General features: G+C 41.5%; 2 protein-coding genes across 2 annotated transcripts in view; one reads left to right on the top strand and one right to left on the bottom strand.

The window, feature by feature from the left end:
* The window catches only part of RHOF (ras homolog family member F, filopodia associated), a 42876-nt gene extending 30087 nt beyond the window's left edge, over positions 1 to 12789 (top strand). Inside the window, exons 3-5 of the mRNA XM_075273926.1 lie at positions 7704 to 7813; positions 9524 to 9658; positions 12018 to 12789. Coding sequence (XP_075130027.1) covers positions 7704 to 7813; positions 9524 to 9658; positions 12018 to 12182 — 410 coding nt within the window. The 3' untranslated portion in view covers positions 12183 to 12789. The remainder of the gene's footprint in view (positions 1 to 7703; positions 7814 to 9523; positions 9659 to 12017) is intronic.
* A 3140-nt stretch (positions 12790 to 15929) lies between these two features.
* Positions 15930 to 25512, bottom strand: part of TMEM120B (transmembrane protein 120B) — a 46709-nt gene continuing 37126 nt past the window's right edge. The window contains exons 7-12 of the mRNA XM_075273788.1: positions 24676 to 24741; positions 24522 to 24583; positions 21704 to 21796; positions 20436 to 20500; positions 19545 to 19613; positions 15930 to 16628 (exon numbers count right to left, since the gene is read on the bottom strand). Coding sequence (XP_075129889.1) covers positions 16521 to 16628; positions 19545 to 19613; positions 20436 to 20500; positions 21704 to 21796; positions 24522 to 24583; positions 24676 to 24741 — 463 coding nt within the window. The 3' untranslated portion in view covers positions 15930 to 16520. The remainder of the gene's footprint in view (positions 16629 to 19544; positions 19614 to 20435; positions 20501 to 21703; positions 21797 to 24521; positions 24584 to 24675; positions 24742 to 25512) is intronic.

Genomic DNA, 25512 nt, shown 5'->3' with positions numbered 1-25512 from the left:
AGGTTGACAGCACACAGACCAACATTACTTAGCAATACGCTTCCTTCTTATGCTACAGGAAGTCTATGGTCAGCTTGATGAGTGTAGCAAGTTCTTGCAAAATGCTTCTTGCATTTCGGCAAAGTAACAGTAAGGAAGATTTAATTTTTATGACAAATTCTGCTTTTTTTGTTTTTACCATTTGGGAATGCTTAATGCCACCTCATGTAAATACTAACCAATTACAATGTATGCCTTACCATCTAGTGTGGTTTTTTTTTTTTTTTATTTTTTTTTTTAAAGAGAGTTGCTTTACAATTTCTACATGGGTCATTGGCAGCAACAGTTAGGGGAAGACTCTTTGACTTCTATCATGTACAGAATGCCTCCCTATCCAAGATTAGGTTGGTGTAAGGAACTTTAAAGAAATTAATTATTCAGTTATCAATAGTGGGTCCAGTTCTCGGGCCCTCCGGTGATTGAGGGAGTGAGAAGCTAAGTGTTCCATACACTATGTAGTGATCTGGCTCTGCTGTTGCAGCTCTGCTTCCATTCAAATCAATGGGTATAAAGTGGTCGGCTTTGCACTAATCTCCAAATAAAGTGGCTTTCTAGACTTCATTACTTGATGACCAATCCCTGATCAGTTCTACTTCACAAGCCATATGTCATCACGTTCATTGATCAGATGGCTTATTCCCTGCTTAGTTTCATTCTAGTAAATGGGCTCAGCTGTGATACCAAGCACAAATGCCATACAATTGTAGGGCACTGTGCTTGGTTTTCTGTAGAGAGTCTGCAGTACTCACCACAATGCCTCTGTCTGTTCAAACAACTGATCGGCATGCTTCCTGGACGTCCGGCAACACCGATCTTCATTTGACGACCTATGCAAGGGGTGGATCTTAAATTAATAAGGCTTAACAACCCCTTTAATGGTCTTGAAGGTCAGGACTTATCAGTACGTGAGGGACTATGTTGCAGACAACTGATGGTAATTGTTTGGACTTCAGCTGTAGATAGATTTCGAAAGTGGCACTAAAGTCTGAATGGAAGACTACTTGCTCTGGTATTGACTGACTGGATATTTATAGAGCAAATACATTAAAAATGTTTACTAGGGTTTTATCTTTTTTGTAATATTTATTTTGCTTACTTATATAGCGCCATATTCCACAGTGCTTTTACAGATCGTGTCAACACTGTCCCATATAGGGCTCACAATCTAAATTCCCTATCAGGATATCTTTGGAGTCTTTATTTTACTTCCTTATCAAGGATTGTTTAATATTTGAAGGCTATGTAAAGAATGGGACTGGCTTTTGAAATATCTTTAATATTTATTTTCTCAGCTTTACCAAAGTGTTCCTTCATGTCTAAATTGTGGTTAGCAACCAGACCATGTGCGCCTCACCCTTCCAAGCTTTGATTGCAGCACCATATCTTAATAATATGGTGGATCAGAAGGCACAGACCTCTCCATAGGCGCACTCAGTAAATAGATCTGTGAGTGGGGTCATAACTGCTCTGCTCTGTATGCTGCTGTTATAAGTGGCGATGAGTTCATCCATTCTTTATTGTTGATCGGTATTGGGTTGGTGCAGTCCACATTGTCTTATTCAGTGCTCATAAAGAAGGAAGTTAATATACTACCTGGAAGAAGACTGTGATCCCGCTATACAACAAGTGAACAGAAAAGACACTGTAAAAGATTAGTCACCAAAGTCTACAATTGCACTACGCCTTTTTGTTGTTAGCTGATCTGTGGATTAATTCTAGGTGAACTCTGAGTTGGGGAGGGGGAAGTTACTGACTCCGGCTTCAGACTAAAATGATTCATTATTGTTGATTTATATTCTACAGTCATCTTTATTGTATAATTATAGTGTGTGGTATGTTACATATGTAGTAGTACATTCAATCACTTGCTTTAGACTGAATTAGAGAAGCTTCAACACTTCTGTCTGACAATGGCTGTTGGCAATTTATGAAGTAGTTGGAGCAGGAGTCCAACTGGTGGAAAAAAATTGAGTCAGAATTGATCGTTTGGCCTACTGACATCACCGCCCTTGTTATTAGTCATATTGTCCAGATGGTTATCACCTATCCTGAACAATACGACTAGATCCTTTATAAAGTAACAAAAGAACACAATACTTACATGTTACAAATCACACCTTTCCAGGGCTTTGTAAGTATTATGGTGGTGTTTGTTTTTGCATATTCTACAGCTATCTTTAAATTCATTAACAACCCCTTTAACCGTTTATTGCCCTCTATTGTTTTTGTTTGTTTGTTTTTTCTTCATGTCAAGTGCAGCATCCCTTTTAAAAAAAATAAAATAAAATTACTTGCCTGGAAAACCCCTTTAGAGTCCATTACTACTGTTAATAGGATAATAAGTGCATCCAAATATCTTTAGCAATCTTTAAAGTGATTTCCGGTTTTCTCCTGGAGCTCCTGGCATCTTCTGCATTTGTTTACATGTGTAGTTTACAACTACCATGATGCCTTGCTCTTCACTCAGATCTCCCTCACTATCCCCCCTCCCGCTCTAACTCCCTCAGACCCCCTCACTGTTTCCCTAGCTAGCTTGACCTTCCGAACTAACTCAGCCTACCCCCCACTCCATCATACTTGCCTGCTGTCATGTCCTGAAGATCACTTTCTTCTGTTCCTTTGGCTCTGTGTTGGTAAAAGTCAAGAGAAGGAATGCTGCCTATTGTGCAGGCGTGGGAAGCCAGCTCCTTTGCCTCCTCACGTCTCGTGCTTCTATGGCGCAGTCGTTGGAGGCCAGCAAACCTGAGAGAAGAGGCTGGCCCTCTTGAATGAGGTGACGTTTCGTGTCCAGACAGGAAGACATGTAAGTATGATGGGATGGGGAGGGTGGCATTAGTGACGTTCAGTTTCCGGAAATAGGAAAACTGAATGTCACCGTAAAATCTGAAAATGTGTTGGGTGGTCACATGACCTCCTTGGGGATCTGGGTAAATATACATCTTTGGTTAAGTTATAAATTAGGTTGGGGTGGGGGGGGAGTGTTTAACTTACTGTGGCAAGATCATCTTATCCCAAACAACCCCTTTAAGTCTATGTGTCAGTGGGATTCAGTACATAATCCTCCCAAGTTATTGTGTGCTAGCGGCATCGGAAAGGTCTTGTTTCCTTGCAACTGGGGTCACATCACTAGCAGTTAACCTTGGGGTACAATTCTGGTATGACAACCAACTGTTCCTCCCCACAATGGGCTTTCTGGGTTAAAGATGCTATTGACTGATCTTTAGCATAAATCGCCAATTAACCTGATAAACCACTTAAAGAACAAAAGAACTGAGCATGTTAAAATCCAACAAACCGATCCTACTTTCCCTCTGCCATTGAAGAGGAGCCAGGACATGACCCTGCGCAATAGACTGTTGGCCAGTTCAACTGAAAATGCTGATTATGTCTGGCATTCATCTGAAGCTTTTTTCACGCTAAGGTTTGTATCTTGACAATCTGCACAATCCCAAATTAATACATGGAGATAAAATCTAGACATTAACCTTTAATCTAGTTTTCATTGTCATAGACATTAATGCTGCTGTTGCATCCAGCTGGGGTAACCTCTCAAGAGAAAATTCTCACTGGATTACAGTCTATTGTGTAGAAATGGTAATTGGTGGACAGAATACAGAAGTGTTGAAAGACGAAGGTGCACCACCCTGTGCTATTTTTACTATGCGGATACTTGGGGAGGAGTTGGTCTACATACCTACAATATCTCATCTACATTCTATGTGACAGAATGACATATTTGTCAAAGAAGAAACAAGGTTTTACATAACGCTGACTCAAACATGTATGGCTATTAAATTACATAATAAAATGTACTTTTATTTTAAATAGAGGTGATCAAACTGTCTAAGATCAACTTGGATTCATCCTGAATTTTCCAAACTTATCCTGAACCTTTTGGCTTTTGACACCTACAAATCTCCATTATACTCTGGGGTCTCTTCAGTAAAGTTTTCTGATGTCTAGTTGTAAATGATTCTTAATAGATAGATCATGCAGCCAGCACACTAGAGGGTGCAGAAAAAGACCAATGGGTATTCTGGTAACTCAGTTATCCCATATCCACTGTTTGATCATTGGAGGTCTGACCTCTGCAAACCCCACAGTCACGAAAATGGTAGTTCTTTTCCTCCTCTCAATAGGGTGGCAGGCAGAGGGTGTGCTGCGTCTTTATGGGACCAAGTCCAGAGTTCTAGGAGAGCGCTATTCTTAGCTACTTCCAGGAGTGACATAGAAGTGTATGAAGTTGCTTGTTCTTTTATCAATGGTGGTCTCACCAATCTAAAGGGAATGGGTTGTTTGGAGTACAAAAAGATATCAAACTTGGGGTTATTCAGTTTGTAAATTCCGCAAAGTTGACAATTTCTGAAGCCCTTGTGCCAGCCAGTCTAGCACCAATGGGTATGTCTAGTTCAGTCTCTGAGGTCACTCAATTTTCTCATTCTAATATGGCTTCACAATGAAATGGAGTTTGATTTTGGGCTGAATGTCCTTCTACTTTTCATTCAGAGAAGCTTAAGCCGTGAAAGGGCTTAAACCCTACACCTAGGCCTATCACCATGACAAGGGGGCGTTCTCTTTGTCCCGGAGAAAGAATGTTTTACCATCATCATAGAAAAATATAATTTTATAAGTTATGGATATTAAATATTATTAGATGGGACATTGATCCAGGCACCTATTCTTATTGCCTTATTTGGCATTGGATACTATTTTTTTTTTTTTCAGTAACATGGGCCTATTTGATGTAATATTCACTATTGAGGAACTATCTGCTGTTACATCCTTCCCTGAAAATACTTGTCATTTAAAGCAGAGAGGACAATAAGCTCATGTTCACATTTATGTTTGATCAAACACAGACCGTATAGCAGGACATTGGTCATTGGCTGTCGACCTGACAAGTAAAAAATCCACCCTCACTTGGGCACCTAGTGGTAATTCTTTCTATGTGATTGCTGAAATGACCTGGATGTCCTTGGTATGTAGTTTTTAGACCTCACTGAGCACATTTTACATGGTAGTCGGTATACGCTGTGTGACATTTTATATAATAGATGTTTCAAAGCACAATATGCAGCTTTTTTCCATATCCCCACCGCACTAACTTATTGTTATTCAGACTGTAAGTGTTTGGGTATAAGTAGTGCTTAAAATTCCTCTACATCTGTGAAGCAAGAACCTTGAAGGACATTGTGCACCAGACTGGTAATTACGCAAACCCAGGCAGGGGATATGTAACCTGCCATTAGCGGTGAACTATGCTGAGGGTCCTTGTGGGTGAATGAAGGTTAAAAGGACATCACCTGGAAAAAAGCTTTTTTTTTTTTTGTCTCTGTTCTCAGGTGTAAGATAGTGTGCTGTGATTCACTGGTCTATGTGCCAAAAACATAACTGTAATTGGTTCTGGACCATTGCTCCTTTCTCACAATGTGCCATTAGTGTCACTTTGTGAAACTTGCATAATCTTTATTGCGGTACTTAATGAACTATTCCCCTCCTCCACCTCACAATCCCCATTCCTCCCTCTCACCTGGTCCCAGTGTCAGCTAAAATTTGGTGGCTATCAAAGGGGCTACTGCATATCGTCTCCCATACCCACGAACCAAAAAAATAAATAAATATAAATATGTATATATATATATATATATATATATATATATATATATATATATATATATATATATATATAATGCTCACCTTTCCTTGGTCCAGTGTTAATTTAAAAATTAGGCCATTGACATAGAGTAACTTAAAACTACATGATTCAAAGAGGTTATGCCATGAATAATATTTATCCATAGGATAAATATCTGATTGGTGGGGGTCTGGCTGCTGAGACCTCCACTGGTTCTGAAATTGAGGGTGTTTTATTCCTGCTGTGCATTAGGACAGCCTGCACCCGTCACCTGAATGTAGTCGTGCGCATGCTGGACTGGACTCAATCCATCCTTGCTTTTATGAATATTGCTAGCATGAAGTGAATAGTAGCATGGATGTGTCCCATCCAGCATGGGCATGAATATATTCAAGTGGCGTCTGCAGGCTGTTCGAATACACAGCAGGATAAAACACCCTGTTCTTAGGATCAATGGGGGTCTCCGTGGTCAAAATTGGGAAAAAAATATTTCCTAATGTGGCATTATACCGTGTGCAGGGAGCACTAATCTGGCATTATAAAGTTCAGGGGGCAACTTACCTGGCATAATAATGTGGGTGGGGACAGTAAGGAGCTTTATACTGTAGCGGGTACAAATTGAACCTTAGTGCCCCTACACAGTATAATTTCCCTTTAGTATCTGTTCTTAGCATGTGTTAATAGCTTCAACTCCACTGATTCCAGCACAGTTGGAATTTTCTCTCTAGCCCCCAGCATTGCCGAACAACAAGCGCAGTTAGGTTTGGTGCCCATTGTGCTATGTAAGCTTTGTAATGTCGGGTGGGCAGTGTCAAGCAGGACGCGTTTATAGTTCCAGTCAGAGGTAGTCATTGTCCGAGCTCACTATCACACCCCTTGTCTGCTGGTTACAACGTCTGACTGACAGTACAGAGCCTAAATAGTATATCAGGCACCAAAACTAACAGCATTGATTGCTCAGGAACAGTTGGAGGCTACAGAAAAATTCCAACTGTGACAGAATCACAGGCAGCAACACTTTTTGTTTTTTTAAATAAGAACTTTATTCATTCACACAGTATATAATAGGGTAAATTTCGTATGTATTGTCTTTAAGGGCAAGTGGCTCCAAATCTGCTATAAATGGGCTACCTCCTGTTTGACCTTGTTGACTCGCCCTTCTTGTCCGAACCTGGGCTCAGCGAAGAGTCCTCTGTTGGGCCAGTAGCACACTCTTCTGTATTATGATGCTTTCTCTTGGTTCTATGCTTTTTATTAATGTAATTTCATCCTCCATCCTACTTTTCTGAATAATGGTATTCTAAAATAACAAGGCTATGTATAGCGGCACCCTTAGGCTCGGCTCACGCTGGCACTAAGGCTCCTGTTTTACAGATGCATTTTAATGGGATCAGATTTTCACTTCTTTTATTGGGTGTAAAAGCATAGAAATATACTATTTTTGTTCTGCAATAGAAGAATGACACTACAAAACCTAGGTGATGGCACAAAAATTCCAGTGAAGTCAACAGACTTGTTAAAATAAATGAAGATTTATGGTTTTCTGTAAAACTGACTTTTCTGAACTGCAGTGTGAACATGGCCTCAATGATGCTGATCTCTGCAATGGCACTAGAATTAACAAAAGGATTACGACTTACTAAAGGACAATGACAAATTATTCTGCCCTACAAATAAGCAACTTGTCTTCCATTTTCAAAAGTGCACAAATTGTTGGCTTGTAACCAGGGTCACATATGTGGCAGAAGGTTTCTGGATCTTGCAGACCTCACATGTCACATGCCAGCACACAGGGAAGGGGAGGACATTCACTATCACAGCTTACCTGAAAGCTGCCAAACTTCTGTGTGCTCAAGAAGTTACCTTTATTACATTTTCATATGACTGCTTAGAAATTGTAGGCACTGGGTAACCCTTTATCTATATTAATGTAATCCAATAGACCTAAAAATCTGCTCTGCTCTGTTTACTGTGAGGAGAGCCCTGTTTTATATATGCAATGTCCTATAACCTATGTCTTCTATTACAGGACAGGAAGATTATGACAGACTGCGTCCTCTTTCTTATCAAGATGTAAATTTGGTTTTAATCTGTTTTGACGTTACAAATCCTACAAGTTTTGACAATGTTTTAATAAAGGTGAGTTTTCAGAACATTGTTGCCTGTTTGCCCTGTGTACACTCACTACAGCTGGTCTGCAATAAAGGGCCTTCAACAAACCCTCTTAAAGGGGTTGTTCATGGTTAGAAAATATTGCAGCACAGCCCCCATTTAAATGACAACAAGACCTTTAACTGCTATCCACAGGAGATGGCGCTGGTCACAGAAATGATGCTTCATTAACATGGAGAAAGGATTGGGGGGGAGGGTGGGGGGCACATTTAGTCCACAATACTGCAGATTCCTGGAGGTCCTGTCACTTATCCACAGTCCTTTTCATACTGTCTTAGAAGTGTCTGTCCAAGGATCCTAGTAAAAAATTTTCTCTGGAGCAGTGAAGGCATTGCTGCTTACCTTTTTTGAAGCAATGGCAACACCCTCATAGCGCCAAAGAGCTCATTTGACAAATACAACAATATCTCTGCAACAGGGGTGGAACCTGCCTTTTTCGCCGCCCGAGGCGGACGACAGAAGGCCGCCCCCCCTTCCCGGGGAGAGGGGGTGGGGCGGAGTGAAGGGGGTGTGGCAGAGCGGCGTTAGCAGGTACAGAGAGGACCTGCTCTCTGCCTAAGCGTGAGGGGAGGCCGCTGGAGCATCGCTGCTCCAGCGGCCTCCCCTATCCACTGCTCGGTGACGTTAAGCTGGCTTAGGTAAGCAAAAATGCCGCCCTCCCCAGTGCCCTGGAATAGCGCCGCCTGAAGCGGTCGCTTCAGGTCGCCTCATGGGAGGTGCGGTGCTGCTCTGCAACAAAGTTGCAGTTTCAGAAGTGGTGATCGGGAGAGCTTTGTCCTGAATGGAGCAGTGGTAAGGTAGCACTTGAGAGCACCAGAGATGGGCAGCAGTGTGAAAAGACCCTTACTTGTCTACCCCAGTAGCTGCTGCAGGTGATGTAGCATTCTGTGCTCACCATCTAATACATTGGTAGGTCAGGTCTGCCAGAGCAGGAGTGGCTGTCTAGTCTGACTTTATATAGGGAGTTCTGTCCTGAAAACCATAAACAAATAAACTAAAACCCCCATATCTATATTTTTTTCTATATGCCATAGCCCTGAGATCCAAGTGATTCCCCCGGGTCTCTTCTACCCTTTGGTTCTCCTAGCAGCTGTTCTCTTGACATGTATATGGAATTTATACGTGTGACAGTCATATACAGCTATCTTTATTAGAACTTGGTGTTTATTTTTAGATACAATACCAATGATCGATCTTTTAAGGTTATGACTTATTGTACAGCTGGAAGTGTGCCCTGCTTATCATTGTCAATACTGATAAGTCCCAGGAAGAATATAAGGTGTGTAGTCTGGAGACTTTGCTATGGTATGCAGACTGCTATTTTTACCATGAAATAAAACTTTGACCAGGGTTTGTCAGACATGGCACATACCATAATCTGTATTAATGTATAGTTAAGCATGCCGATAGATGACTAAGTAATAATCTCTGGATATGTATCCTACTGTAGCCCTTCTAGTGCAGTTATAGTCTTCAAAGGATTATCTTTGGCCATGGCAGTAGAATATAGGTTACTGTTTTTGTACAGGTAGCCATTTTGTTGTCTTTTTCTTAGCCATGTGGAAAGCATTCTATGTTTGATGTACTAAAATCCACGTTTTAGAAGTTTATGGTTTAGAAATTCTGGATTTGTGATTCTGACTTGTAATGTATATCCCTGGTTGTGCTGTGTCTCAGTGGTATCCTGAAGTGCATCACTTCTGTCGAGGCGTGCCCATTGTGCTGATAGGATGTAAAACAGATCTGCGCATGGATAAAGAGCGACTGCGCAAGCTGAAAACATCACAGCAGGAACCAGTCACGTATTTCCAGGTAAGACTACTAATACTATCTATGGCTTTCTCACATATCCTTTAAGTTCTGAATATGGAAAAGTGCACTAGACAGAATATTTACTTATTTGAGGAGAGCTCATTTGTATACTTTTTCCAATGGAGTATTGCCTGTAAAAATTCTAACACTTAACTGCCAAGCGCTGGAAATGTTCAAGAATATAAAATATAATATATGGAATCCCAGAATACAGAAGGTGTACCAGGGACATCAAACACACGCAGTACAGTGTGAACTGGACCATGCTTACCAGCTATCCAGACCTCTGCCTCGTGGCCCTTTCTTTGACAGCGGTTTGGAGAAATGCATCTCCTGACTGCCGTCCCCTAAACCCTAATACTTTACATTAGTGGAAGCGAGTGTGGTTACTGATACATTCTTTGTGGGGGGCAGTAGTGGGAAATTATACTGTGTGTTTGGGGGGCACTAAGGAGTATTATACCATGAAGGGTAATGTTACTACGTTGGTGCTCCACACACAGTATAATGTCACCTTGGTGGCCCTCAATAGTTAGTGACATTGACCCAATACTCCGTTTTACCACCAGGGAAGGTTAAATTAATGTGAAATTTGTTTGAGCATTCATTTGCAGCTTGAAGCACTATGCAGTAAACACAACAAAAAGACGCTTGCGTAGCTCTAGCTTTACTCATATGTCACAAATCCGAGGAGAGACAAGTCCAGACTCTTTATAAAGCACTCATCTGGGTTTATGGGAGGTGCAAGCAAATTTAAGATCTTAAGTTTTGTGTTAGTTGTGTATCTTGTAAAAATTTCTCATACTTCAAGGGTATGTTGAAGCGAAGAGTATTATTCAGAAGCTATGTAAGCCTGTCTGTTAGCTGTATGAGTGAGATTGAGATCCCTAGTGAAATTACAATTGTTTGTCTGTAAATTGCTTGCCACCTTAAACAACACTGAAACCAATCAAAGAAACAAGAAGTTAACCCAGACATTAAACTTTTATTGTGTTCCAAATACAAATAAACTGCCAAAAAAATCCCACACAAAATCCATGATAGAAATACAAGTCTTTATTTAAATGGTCACTATTAACTTTTTAAACAACTTAGTCTCATTTCATAGGGTATGAGATTCTCGACCAAAATTCCTGTTGCAAGCCAAGGTCTATCCAAAGATACATTAGATAAGAAAGAGGTCTTGACCGTGAGTGGAAGGGAAGGTTCTGTTCTGTCTTCACACAGTGCTCTGTGCAAAGGACTTAAGATTCTGCAAAATTCACAGCTTACAATGTAAGGCTAGGTTCACACCTGCGACTGATCTACGTTCATGGGTTTCAGGAATCCACTTAGAAAAATGCAGAGAGAAAAGTCCTGCTTGCAAGACTTTTCTCTGCATTTTGTGCCTTTTTTTGGGGAAACCCAGCAGACCCCATTACAATCTATGGGTTTTCACGGGTAACTGCTTTTTTTTAAGTGGATTAGGTTTCTATTTGTTGGGTCCCCAAGCAGACCTGATGAATGGAAACCCAAGTGTAGGTGTGAACCTAGCAAAGAAAGGTCTTCTATGTACTTGTATCTACTTCTGGCTGCTTGTGTACTTATGGATGGGATATTATTCAGATAGCAGCAACTATTGTAATCATAAACTTATTTCCTGTGTTTTGGCTGCTTAACTGTCTGTATTTGTAGTACAGTGATTCTGGATCCCCCTATATTATGATGCCTTAGGCTTTTCTATTTGTTTGCTGTTGTACAGTTACTCCTGGCAGAACCATGTGAAGAATCTGGTAGTATCAGTAATGGATAGTGGAGGGGGTGGACTGCTCCTTATTGTACATGCCCACAGACTGAGAGAAATGCACAATATGCTACAACCATAATGTGATTATTAGCAGCAGAAAAGTGATAGGAAAACAATGTATCCTGTATACTCTGCAGAACTTGTGACAGTGCTGAAGAGTGTTCCACTATGTTGCTCATATTATCAAGCTTCATGTAAATGTCAATCCTAATCTTGACTTTGATGCAATCCTAAATGATCTGGAAGCAAAAAGCAGTATGTCGCTTGCTCCATGTATACGGGAGGGAGTTACTGCCAGATTATTAAACACAATGCCAGCATTGAAAGTAACTTGCAGGAATACTGTAAGGAACCTCCCTCTTCACCTGGGGCCTCGATGTTTTACTTAGAAACTGCATGGAATCTGTTATATAAAGTAAATTACATGGGAGGATCCTAAAGAGAGTTTGTGTGTGTGTCACAAGTCTGACCACTGTGTAAATACCAGCAATCTATAAATCCAGGGGTTCCATAACTGTTTAGTTGTAATATTTTTTAGTGAAATTTAATTTTTTTTATTTTTTTTGCTTAAAGGGTGAAGCAACATGTAAGAATATACAAGCGGTGGAATACCTTGAATGTTCAGCAAAGTTTCAGGAGAACGTAGATAATGTTTTTAGAGAAGCCACAATGATCGCTCTCAATGGCATGAAAAAGGAACAGAGAATGAGAAAGAAAAAGAGCTGCTCGCTTCTCTAAGGGGTTTTTCTCACGTGAACTTCTAATCCAATGATTTATACACATCGTGACATGATCATTCCCCGGATTACGGTTTTATGATGGACCTGGACTGTTTTATTGTAAATAGATTGTTTTACCACTTCTAGCCATGTATATTATATAGAGTCATTCTCATTGCGCCTCAGGTTAAAAGGTTTTAAAGTTTGCCAAGTTTCCTGGTGGAAAGTGACTGCACAAACTGAGAGCAATGCCGATGTTCTCCATCTTGTTAACCCACATACTCATGGGCAAGGAAAGTAAGAGCGGGAACGTTCCAGTGTCGCAGCCTTCACACATCATTGTTTTAAGCTCTCTGTAAGACACTGGCGTTACTGTCTATTTGTACCACAAAATCAAGAAAAGTATACTTTACATTTGTGAAGGCTTCAGCTTACTAAAAAAAAAAATGCATTCACAAGTCCCCTTCATCCAGTAATTTATGTTTTCTACACGAAGTGCCATAAAGCTTAGCCATACATCATTCTTTGGACTCCCTAATTTATTATCTCTCTTTGGTTACTGTTCTGGCATTGCCAGGGGACTGGTATTCTTTTAATTGTGGTTCAGTCATCTGATGGCAGCAAGACAATAAATACTGTACTTTGCATATACTTACCAGTCAAAGTCTGGACCTTCTCTCTGAAAAATTCAGCAAAAATCTACATTATATCAATATACCGGTGTTCAAACAGTGCGGACCTTATTAAAGGCTGCTGTCAGACAACTCTAAAGCCTAACTAAACTTAGACAACATTTCATTCCCTGTCAACGTTTGTGACATCAATACATTTTGGCTCCTTTCTGTGAAATCATTTTTTTTTTTTTTTTTTGGTTTACTTTGACTCTTCTCTATGGGATATATCCCCTGCATACATCTCATGGTGTACAGAGCTGTGTGAAGTGAGAAAAAAAACTGAGTTTGAGGAGGGTCACTTCAAATGGCTATCTCTCTGGCATTATAAAACATGGAAAATAAGCTGCAAATGAATTACCTAATCCTGAGTGTTTTAAAACATATAGGTTAAACTGCACCTACTCTTTCATATGACTCCAAATGCCTGAGAGAGAGCAGTTTGAAGTCTCCCTCCCCCACCCTTTCTCTTCATTTCACACAGCCCATACACGATGACAAGCAAGGGAGAGAGTAAAAACAGCAGGATTTCACAGAAAGGAGACAGTGTGTTAATAAAGTATATTACAAAATATATTGACTCAAAACATGGCCCCACAGCTACTTCCCATTCTACCATGGGGTTATCACTGACCACAGCGCTACTACAGTGATGGATTATCTGCTGTGGAGTAGTAATTACACAGCCTGGGGGTAAAGAAGTATTATGCTGGCAGGAGCTCTCCGCCTCTGGGAGTCCTTGCAGGGATGCACACAGCAGGAGCTCATCACTGTAGCAGGCAGAGTCCTTGTGCTTTACAGTGATGAGCTCCTCCTCCTGAGCTTCAGTCATCCTTCTCATTGGTTGGCAGAGAGGGAAGCCAGAGAAGGCGCGGAGTCCTAGATTAGTCTCTTCTTTTAATACCTGCAGGTCCTGTGCTGGCTGCCGTGCCAGTAAAATATGCCTAGTGTGCCACTCTCGGTACAGGTGCCAGGGGTTGCCAAGCCTCTCCTACTCTATTCGTAGGATAGTGAATAACTTTCAGTTCATTGGGGTTCCAATCACTTTGACCACCACTGCATTCAAAAACATTCTCCTCATCAGTGAAGTCTGACAGGCGTTCCATTAATTTCAATGTCACTGCTGTACTTAGGCTGTCTCTGGCACTGCCTTTGAAGTTAATAGATTGGTACATATGCTTGACCACCACTCCATTCAAAATACAACCCCTGACAAAAATGATGGAATTATCAGTCCCTGAGGATGTTCCTTCAGAATCAAGAATAATTGTGGTAGCCAGTAACAGTTAGATTTTTAGAACAAGCACATGGAATAAATTGTGGAATCACTCAAATTCTGAGGAAAAAATTATGGAATCATGAAAAACAAACTACTTTGTTGCACCACCTCTGGCTTTTCTAACTGCTTGTAGTCTCTGAGGCATTGACTTACTGAATGATAAACAGTACTCTTCAAAAATAGGATTTACATACAGAAAAGCTAAAATAAAGCCATCACTAACGCCTAAACAGAAAAAAATCAAGGTTACAATGGGCTAAGGAAAGGCAATCGTAGACTGTGGATGAAAGTCATATTCAGTGATGAATCTGGAATCTGCATTGGGCAAGGTGATGTTTGGGGCCCTTCCAATGAGATTTATGCAGACGACTGAGTTAAAAACAAAACAAAAAACATGCAAATTTCCAGAGTCATTGAGAGATGGCTGTCAGTAAATCTTCAATAAATACACAGATTTACATTTTAATTTTGGACACTTATCTTATCCCATCTATCGAAAGGATGTTTGGGGATGATTTTTTTTTCATTTAAGTATGTCTTTGTAGAATGGGAGGAAATACACACAAACACGGGGAGAACATACAAGCTCCTTGCAGATGTTGTTCCTGGCAGGATTCAAACTCGGGACTCCAGCGCTGCAAGGCTGCAGTGCTAACCACTGAGCCACCGTGTTACCCCCTGATGAAATCATTTTTCAAAATGATAATGTATCTTGCCAGAAACTGTGAAAACATTCCTTGAAGAAAGACACATAAGGTCAATGTCATGGCCTGCAAACAGTCCGGATCTCAATCCAATTGAAAATCTGTGGTGGAAGCTAAAGAAAATGGTCCATAACAAGGCTCCAACCTGCAAAGCTGATCTGGCCACAGAAATGAGAAGGCTGAACCAAATTAATGAAGAGTACTGTTTGTCACTCATGAAGTCAATGCCTCAGAGACTGCAAGCAGTTATAAAAGCCAGAAGTGGTGCAACAAAGTACTAGTGATGTGTTGGATTATTTTGTTTGTTTTTTCATGATTCCATAATTTTTTCCTCAGAATTGAGTAATTCTACAATTTATTCCATGTGTGTGGTCTAAAAATCTAACTGTTACTGGCTAGCACAATTATTTTTCTTGATTTCTTTTAATGTTTCTTAAAGGGGCTCTATCACTGGGAAAAGTCATTTTTAACTAATCATATGCTTGCATAGGCTTTAGAAAGTCTATTTCACACCTACCTTTAGTATGTAGATTGCCTCAGTGGTCTCTGAATAAGTCCGTTTTTATTCATATGCTAATGAGCCTCCAGCCAGCTCAGGATGTTCCCAGCAGCCTCCTATCTCCTATGTGTGTGAGGCAAACAGGAAGCTGAGTCATCATCATCAGCAGTCTCCCATAGAAAACAACAGGGAAAGGTGTGCACCATCAATCGTGCACCAGTCTAATTAGCATATGAATAAAATCTCATTATTATGCGAATCCCATGCTCACTTTGCGGAAGAAATCGCAGTGCGGACACGCTGCGATTTGCAAGGCCATTGCGGCTTTGCAAATCGCAGAATGTCAATTATATCTACGGAAACGCCAGCGGCTTTCCTGTAGATATCATGTTAAGAGAAAGTCCACAGCGGAAAACTCTAAACTTTCTCTTAAAAGCGCTGCGGAAAGAACTGCAATGCATTCACGCCGCGGTTCTTTCCGCAGTGCTTTAGCGTTGCGATTACGGCCCATGGGGCCTTAGCATTGAAGTGAGCCACATTGCATACTATATCCATTCCAGGCATCTGGTCTATGGCTGCAGGATAGAATTTAGAGACATAAGACAATATCATTTTCAATTTATTCACCATTTCCCCCATCGCCCATACATTAATAACATGTATTTTGTCTCTGTAAACATCAGCACTGAGTACTCGGCCTCGCTGAAGGCAAGTCTCCCTTTTCACATATTCCACATAATTTCAGTTGTCAAGTATTGAAAGTGTGAATTGCCATAATTATAGAAAGAAATTAAAACCTAAAGCAAAAGTGGCCGGCTCTTTGTATGGCTGATCAGCTGAAGCTCTGCTAGGAAGTCACATATGCCACAAAGCCTGTCCAGATAACATGGCCTCCTATTTCAGATGTTCCAAGAATGGTCAGTTCTGTGCAGTAAATGCTGAAAGCAGCTCATGGTGTGAGTGGTGACAGTGGATCCTGCTCTCCATCATGGCACATTAGATGGAGCCCCACTGCTATAAAAGCTCAAGGTATCTTATACTTTGGAAACATCAGCATCTCTCCCAAAGAAATGGGGAGCAGCACAAGAGGATTACTGGTACAGGTGGAGGCGGCTGGAAGAGAAGTCAATCCACAGGTCAGTTTTTTCTGTTGTAGTGTATTTCATTGGTTATGTAACAGTCAGTAGGTCCAGGTTCTCAATCATCAAGGCTTCTTCTCTTTGTTTTTTTGAAACTTGGCATGGACCACCTTTAAAGTTGTCAGGAAGTTACCCAGGAAAAGTACCAGAAATGTGAGCGCCAGCACAAAAACCTAGAAAATGAATAGAAAGAAATGAATATAACACAGGCAAACCTTGGATAAGTGAAGTGATATATATGCTGTATGTACATCACTCACAAAACATACCATGTAATATGACTAAAATCTTATTCCTGTGTGATGTTCCGAATGAAACCACTTCCTGTCTCAGCGACCAGAGTCTCGTCTACTAACACACCTGACTTCTGTGGTCACACTTTATATAGCCTGGGCGGCTCCGCCCATACAGTAGTTATGGTCGCTACCAAAATTTGCCTACAGCCATGACTAATTTGTATTTTTTTTTTTTCTTTAGAATAAAACAGACATTCATGAAAAATTTATATCTCTGAAAGGTCTATGGTATAGCCTGAAGGTATACCATACAGGTATAAGATGAGGTTACCCCTTTATCTGCTCTTATTAAAGTGATTGCCAATGCATAAGTAGAGCGTTCTGCTGCCCATAAGGCTACTTTCACACTCAGCCTTAAAGGAAATCTGTTCCTATATCATCATACAAGTACAAACCGCATTGTGATTCTTCCCTGACCATCTGTTTTAGAGAAATTTGTATTTCTTAAGGCAAATGAACTTTTCTGTGCACCTATTTTTTCCGTCTACACCTCTACAAGATGATTGACAATATGGTGCATAACACAATGCTGGTTTTCTGGTATGGTGATCTGGGAGTTGAAGGACTACATTTAGGTGTAATCAAATTTTATTGAAAGATTTTTTAACAAGAAATAAGAAACAAACAAATCAAGCAAACAATGAGGATAGGAGAACCCCAAAATGAAACAGGGGGCCACGCAGGGCCCCAGGGTAAAGTATATGTAAGGGGGATGTCCTTTCAGGGATGAAGGACTACTTTTAAAGGGATTCTACCATCAAAAACCTTTTTTTCTCGTTGACACGACGGAATAGCCTTAAGAAAGGCTATTCTTCTCCTACTTTTAGATGTCTTCTCCGCCCCGCTGTTCGGTTAAAACCCCTTTTTTTTTGTCGGTATGCAAATGTTCTCTTGCAGCACTGGGGGCGTCACCAATGTTGCAAGAGAACTCCCTCCAGCGCTGCCTCCATCTTATTTAGGAATGGAGTCTTCATGCTTCTTCTTCCGGGGGTTGGCTTCAAACTTCTAGGCCTCGGGCAAAGCAGACTGCGCATGCCCGCTGGCCACAAGAAAATGGCCGCTTACAATACTGTGTAAGCGGCTATTTTGAAGTTTGAAGCCAACACCCGGAAGAAGACGAATGAAGACCCCATTCCTGAAGACGGAGGCAACGCTGGAGAGAATTCTCTCGCAGCATTGAGGACGTCCCCAGTGCTTTGAGAGAACTCATTACCATACTGGCGAAAAACGGGATTTTAACCGAACGGCAGGGCGGAGAAGACATCGAAAGGTAGAAGAATAGCCTTTCTTAAAGAGGACCTTTCACCACTTTTGGGCACATGCAGTGTTATATACTGCTGGAAAGCTGACAGTGCGCTGAATTCAGCGCACTGTCGGCTTTCCCGATCTGTGCCCGGTGTAAAGAGCTTACGGTGACGGTACCGTAGTGCTCTATGGTCAGAAGGGCGTTTCTGACCATTAGCCAGAGACGTCCTTCTGCCTCGCGGCGCCTAACGCGCTGTGCTGTGAGAGCCGGGAGGAACGCCCCCTCCCTCTGCTCACACAGCTCGTCCATAGACGAGTATTATCAGGAGGGGAGGGGGCATTCCTCCCCGCTCACACAGCACAGCGCGATTGGCGCCGCGAGGCAGAAGGACGTCTCTGGCTAATGGTCAGAAACGCCCTTCTGACCATAGAGCACTACGGTACCGGCACCGTAAGCTCTTTACACCGGGCACAGATCGGGAAAGCCGACAGTGCGCTGAATTCAGCGCACTGTCAGCTTTCCAGCAGTATATAACACTGCATGTGCCCAAAAGTGGTGAAAGGTCCTCTTTAAGGCTATTCTGTCATGTCAACGAGAAAAAAAAAAGGTTTTTAATGGTAGAATCCCTTTAAGCAAAAATCCCATAGCTGTCCGTAAACAAAGTGATGACTGTAAAACATCTGTATGCCCATAACCTATGCTAGGAGACAAGACATTACACTGTACATTGTACTGAAAATCCCTACTTAAATCCAGAGATAAGTGCAGCAGTCTCTTACAAGGACTATGCACAGAATACTGTTAATGTACAAAATATCCTTTATTATCAATGGATTAGAAATGGACTTACTATAAAGAACCAATTTGTACTAAATCATCCAGGGCTTACCAGACACGCCTGGTTGTAGCTGTGTTAGCAGTGTCATCCTGAGTGTTTGTACTAGCTAGGTGTGCCCCAAGCACTCTCATAATCTAGAGCCCCTGCTATCTCCACCCTTGATAAACTCCGCACCACCAGCAGCTAATAGTGATTCATGGTGGTTAGAATAGTATCCAGTGAAGTTTTTATGGAGTGGGATGAATCTGAGTCCTCGCACCTCTCGCCTTTGATAATCAATAGACTCTCGGTGTTTGTGGGTTTTTTCATGTCAACCAGTGAATGACAAGTGACTTAATGTATGGGGCCACACGGTGGCTCAGTGGTTAGCACTGCAGCGTTGCAATGTTGGAGTCCTGGTGTTCAAATCCCACCAAGGTCAAAAAACCATCTACAAGGAGTTTGTATGTTCTCCCCGTGTTTGCATGGATTTTCATCCCATATTCCAAAGACATACTGATAGGGAACAATGTACATTGTGAGCTGTATGTGGGGCTCACAATCTACATTAAGGAAAAAAAAAAAAAAAAGTTAATATCTAAAATAACCAAATTGTCAGGTATATAACAATGTTACATTATCACAGGAAGTAAAGTGAAAGAATAATATTCCCTGTAACCATATATGTATGCTCATCTTAATCTGTACAGAACAAAGATTATTACATTACCTGCCACTCTTTGCATGCTTCATGTCTTGACAGTTCAAATAGTGTTATTGAATTATACAGCTGCCAAAACTGGGGAAAAGCAAACCCAATATATGTAACCACAAGTCAACAGCACACAAACCATACAATAAGCATAGCACATAGATACTAGTTGTTCTGTGACTCTCTGCTGCACCCTGCTGTCTTCAGAGGAAATCATAAATGCATTGTGGCTGTAACACCACAAACTGAAGTAAGGCCTGCTTCACATCTGCGCCATTTGAGCAGAAGAAAGGTGGCACCGGAATGGATGATGATGCTGTGCTCAGAGTACAGGGGGGAATGCTTTCTGAGCTCAGTGAAGAAAAATTCAAAAACAGTGACGCGGACCTTCAAGATACAGGCCATTCCTACGTGCTTTAAGTTTAAATGTGTTTTTTAATGATAGGATCCCTTTAAGCAATCTATAGTGTAACTGCCATGTAAGGCTGGGGACACACGTGGCGTAAGCGCTGTGGTAGAAACCACAGTGTTACAGTCACAGCAAATTGGATGGGATTCTAGCAAATCCCATGCACACTTTGTGGTTAGAAGAAAAAAAAATGCACTGCAGACATGCAGCAATTTCCAAAACTGTTGCTGTTATGGAAATCACAGCATGTCAATTATACCTAAGAAAAAGCCGACTGTTTCCCTATAAGTATAATGGAAGCAGAAAACTTTTTGTCCAAAGCGCTGTGGGAAAAACTGCGATATGTTGCCACTGCGGTTTTTCCCACAGCATTTTTTTGCTGCAGGACTCCATATGGGTCCTTAGCCTATTAGTACTCTCTCAATGGAGGAGGAGATCTGTAGGTTGTAAAACCTTTGCAAATAAAGTAGAGTTTAAAAATAGGAAAAAAAACTACTTACATGGCCAAAAAAGAGGAAGGGGAGTAGAAATGTGAGTCCTCGCCACATCCAAGACTGAAACCCCTCTGGAATATTAAGGATAAATTATAAAAATTATACAATGATAAACTATAGAACATGGCAACACCATTTTAGCAAAAGTGACAACCAGATCTGCCGAACTTGCTGGCATTTTTGTAGCAATATTCAATGAACGAGTTTTCTTTACCATAGAGAGGCCTTGCCAGAAAGGCGAGATCAGTCAGACTTTTACCTTTCATAGTAAATTGCTCTTTTACTGAATAAAATATTTCATTCAATCAGTAACTAAGGAATATTACGCTGGTTACCCATCAGGAGGAAATCTCTGCACAATGCTATATGACAGACAAAGGTCACCTATAAAGGAGACCTGTAGACAAGGTGCAGACTGGTGACATTTCTGTGGTCCTGGTCCATTCATGTATTACTGGGCAGACGTTCAGTTGAATGGAAGCAAATAATAGTAACATCTCCCCTGCGGGGGCCACATCTGGTGATCAATAGAAATAAAGATAATGGGCTTGTAGCAAACCACAGACTCATCCTGCCTTCTATTTAGTTGTAAGTTGTCTTTATAAATAACCTTTTAAAAGGCATTGTCTGGGATAAAATAAGAATTCTAATTTAAGCTAAACAACCCACCCCTTCCCTGCCTACCTTCTAAATTACTGTACCAAAAAACTATAACTACCTAGATCACTGGAACGTCGCCAATACTAACCTCGTCCCCACCATTATACTTACCTGTCTTCCTGTCCAAATCATCTGGGCATGGGATGTCACTTGTTCTGGGTGGCCAGCGCCACCTCTTCTGCCAGCTGCCGACACCTACACAGTAGAACCAGAGTGCCGGCTACTGCCCAAACTAAGTGAAGTCCAGTGCCCAGAAGATCCTGCCGACAGACAGGAAGGTTTGATGTGGTGGAGGGGTGTTGAGTTAGTTAGGAAGGGCGTGTGAGTGAAAATAGGAGGGAGTCAGCTCTGAGTGAAGCGTAAGGCATCATGATAGTTTTAGCAAAACAGAAGCTCCCCGTGTAAACAAATGCAGAAGCTGCCAGGATCTCACAGAGAAACCCAGAAATCACTCAAAACACTGCTAAAGGTATTTGGATGTACTTATTAACCTATTAATAGCACTAACAGACCTTTTTAAAAATGTATTTTTGCCCAAAACCCCCTGTGATTTAAGGTATAAAATATTCCATCACATGACTTACTGAATCCAGACTACCCTTTCATTCACTTACCTACTGTAAGGTCTAAATGGTTTCGCTCTCCTAGTGCACGTAGCCTGTATAGACACCCACTTTGATAGTAATATTGAAGAAACTGTACACAACCTGCAGAAAACACAAAAGAATAGATTTATAGTCACATTAATACGAACATTCTGTCTGTGCTCAGAAATTAGTGAAAAATTAGACAAGAAAATAATTTCTATAAGCCATGACCAGTTTAATTCCAAACCACAGAGAAAAAATGCGCAAGTTGTACCCAAAATATAGCAGAGAAGACGTCACCTCTCCTGACATTTCTGCTTTAGTAAATAATTGTATTTCTTGAGAGAGAAAAATTCTGGAGCATCTTCTCTTATAGTTGTGTACTAAAGGTGGTAGGCAGCTGAGGGTCCCTGTCCACAAACAGAGTCCCCTTGTTCTTCAATAGCTAAGCATAGAGAACTCTTGTATGTCTCTCTAAAACTGGGTTCACACTACTGTTAATGTCCATTGCTGTCTTTCATTATAGGACTTTCCTTCTGTTACGAAAGTAAACAAATATGACAGAAGAGAGCATCCCTCATGTTACTAACATTAGTGTCAATGGGAACGGACACTATATCAGTCTGTGACCATACTCTGCAAAAGTTTAACATCCATTGCGGTCATCTTATGATGGAAGACAGCAACGGACATTAACAACAGTAGTGTGAACCCAGTCTAATAGTCCCCAGTAATGGACAGTAAGGTTATAGGGCCCCTTGATCTACTGGGTCCCTGTACATACATGTCAACTCGTCCAGGAGTATTCTGGTTTTCAGGTCCACACAACCCTATGAATAGTCTCTTTCACCCAGGTCATCAGTATTCATTGCAGTGTAATATCACTTCAGTGAAGTGAATATTAAAGGGGAGGTTGCCAGAAGATCCCCCATAAAAAAAGTATTAAAATAAGGCTTTATAGCAGGGGTCCTCAAACTTTTTAAACAGGGGACCAGTGCCTCAGACCATTGGAGGGCTGAAATATAGTTTAAAAAAACTACTATATGCTCCCCCCCTTGGAATCTTGTGCACTGGTTAGGGCCCTGCTGTGACTTATTACCTGAAGCAGTACTATAGTGTAGTTGGGCCCCTCTCTGTTCTGGGCCCCTGTGCAGCAGCATACACTGCACAGGATATATGTCCTCTCCTGCTCTGTACTGTACTGTTGTTATCCCTACATAAAATGTATGAATAGACTGATATCATAGGCTTATTCCTCTTGTAAAATGGGTGTATCTCTATATAGCAGTGATGGCGAACCTATGGCATGCGTGCCAGAGAGGGCATGCAGAGCCCTCTATGCTGGCACGCGTGCGGTCGCCCGGATCGCTCAGTAACGGGGAATCTGGTACAGGATTTCCCGTTAGTGAGCGATCACTGCTTTCAGCTGGATGTGCAAATGCACATCCAGCTGACAGCTGTCAGTGTAGGCCGCGCTGTACTCACAGCCTACATTGATTATACAGAGTGTGACCTCTGCACCAGCGCGGACGTGATGACGTAAGTCATCAGCGCCCGCAGTGAATAGGAGAGAGAGGACGCCCAGCGGCCCTTCAGGCAAGTATATTTGTGTATGTGTACTGTCTGGGGAGGGGGCTACTGTGGACCATTTTGTGCTGTTTGGGGAAGGGGAACTACTGTGGAATATTTCATGCTGTGTGGGGAAGGGGCTACTGTGGAACACTTCATGCTGTGTGGGGAGAGAGCTACTTTGGAGTATACAGGTATAATCCTTTGTGGGGGGGGGCACTGCGGGGCAGATTGTACTGTGTGTGTGGGTGGCCACTGCGGGGCAGATTGTACTGTGTGTAGCGGCCACTGCAGGGCAGATTGTACTGTCTGAGGGGGCCACTGCGGGGCAGATTGTACTGTGTGTTGGGGCCACTGTGGGGCAGATTGTAGTGTGTACAGACCTTTCAGTACAAGCTCTGTAAAGCCCAATTCACACGACTGTAATTTGTGGGTCCGCAATTTTGGATCCAAAGAGTTTTAAGGTTAAATTGCCGTGTTGGCACTCCGCGATAATTCATTGGGTTTTGGGTTACAGTTTGGGCACTCGGTCTCAAAAAGGTTCGCCATCACTGTTATATAGCCTGATACAGTCAGTACTGATTGGATAATGACAACGTCTAGAGACACCAACCCAACTGATAACACCCATTCATACATTTCCGTGAGGAATAACAGAGGAACAACTCAACAGAGTTCTAATAAGAGATTCTCATGAATTGCTATTTTAGGGATAATACAAGTAATACTGAAACAAGACATGTCAGGATAGCAGTCAGGTCCTCTTTAAAAAGCAACCTGTACCATAATTACAATATAACTATATAATATGCTCCATTTTATTTAGGGGGTGTTCACACTACCATTGGTGTCCGCTCAGCAGTGTTCATAGCTATTGTCTGTACAAGATTTTAGCAACGGACACTCGCTGGTCCGTTTGCAATTTCCATTCATTTCAATTGGATTTTATCTTGTGTCTGTTTGTGCCTTTAGTATTCGTTTACAACCCATGTTTGTTTTTTCAAGCGGACAAAAAAATCCTACATGCAGGACTTTTCTGTCCGTTTGAAAAAATGGATAGCAAGTGTCCATTATTTTTTTTAACATTGAGATCTATGGGCAACAGATATATAATGGACAGTAACCGATAGCCATCACTTACTGTCCGTTTGTGTCCGTTATGATAGGTGTCCTTTTTTCTAAACGGACACCTTCTGAGTGGACACCAATGGTAGTGTGAACCCTACCTTAGATATCGATATATAACCATTTCACATGTACCAATTTCGTTTCTTACTTTGATATATTGAAAATGCGAGAAATTGATTGCGGAACATCTGATACATAAGTCCATCTGGCCTATGGAGAGACAGAAGTGAAAATGTAACATAATATAGAGATACAATAACTTCATGGACTTGACATGGTTGCACTGAGTTTAATGGACTTACCATGTTAGCATCACACCAGATAGAAATGTGGATACATAATGATGCGAAACCCACCAGCCTTTTATCCTGTGGATAAAGAGAAGGAAAGCAAACATGCACAGTAAGAACATATCAAGGCTTTTCAAGAAGTGTAATAGTAATACTTCAATTCTACACTTAAAAGGGGTTTTCCAGGTCCAAATGAAGTTTCTAAACTAATGACCTATCCATAGGATAGCCCAACAGTATCTGATGTGTGGTGGTCTGACACTTGGATCCCGCACAGATCAGCTGAGGTGGCAGCCTCTGGGTGCCAGAAGTTACATCAGTGAATGAGGAGCTCTTGCCAATTCGTCTATTCAAGTAATAGTGGTTTAGTAGCAACTCTGTCCTGTCCACTGTATAGCAGTGGTTCTGGGGAAGTGCCGCACCGCTCCTATTACTTGTATAGGAGGTCTGGCATGCACTCCTTATCCAGTGTTATAACTTTCGCTGCATAAAGGCTGCCAGTACAGCTGATCTGTGCAGGGTCTGAATGTTGGACCTCCACACATCAGATACAGATGACCTATCCTGTGGACACTGTTTTTTCTGGTTTAGCAGGAGTGTCACTCCTATTACTGGAAGACTTCCATCACAGATATTTATGGTATATCTACAGGATAACAGATGTGGACCCCACAACTAGGACCTTACCCATCTCAAATATGTGGGTCTTCAATCCCCATGGTCACTGTGATTAAAAAGATGGCCACGCATGTGCAGCTATCTCCATTTAGTCAAAACAGACGAGAAAACTAGTGATGAACGGAGAGTGCACACATGCAAAGACCTGCTTGTTGGACATTTTTGGCATAT

This window comes from Leptodactylus fuscus, chromosome 1 (genome assembly GCF_031893055.1).
Source record: "Leptodactylus fuscus isolate aLepFus1 chromosome 1, aLepFus1.hap2, whole genome shotgun sequence".
In the NCBI taxonomy this organism is placed as follows: Eukaryota; Metazoa; Chordata; class Amphibia; order Anura; family Leptodactylidae; genus Leptodactylus; species Leptodactylus fuscus.
Note: the sequence above shows the minus strand (reverse complement) of the source record. Positions and strands in the feature narration are given on the sequence as shown.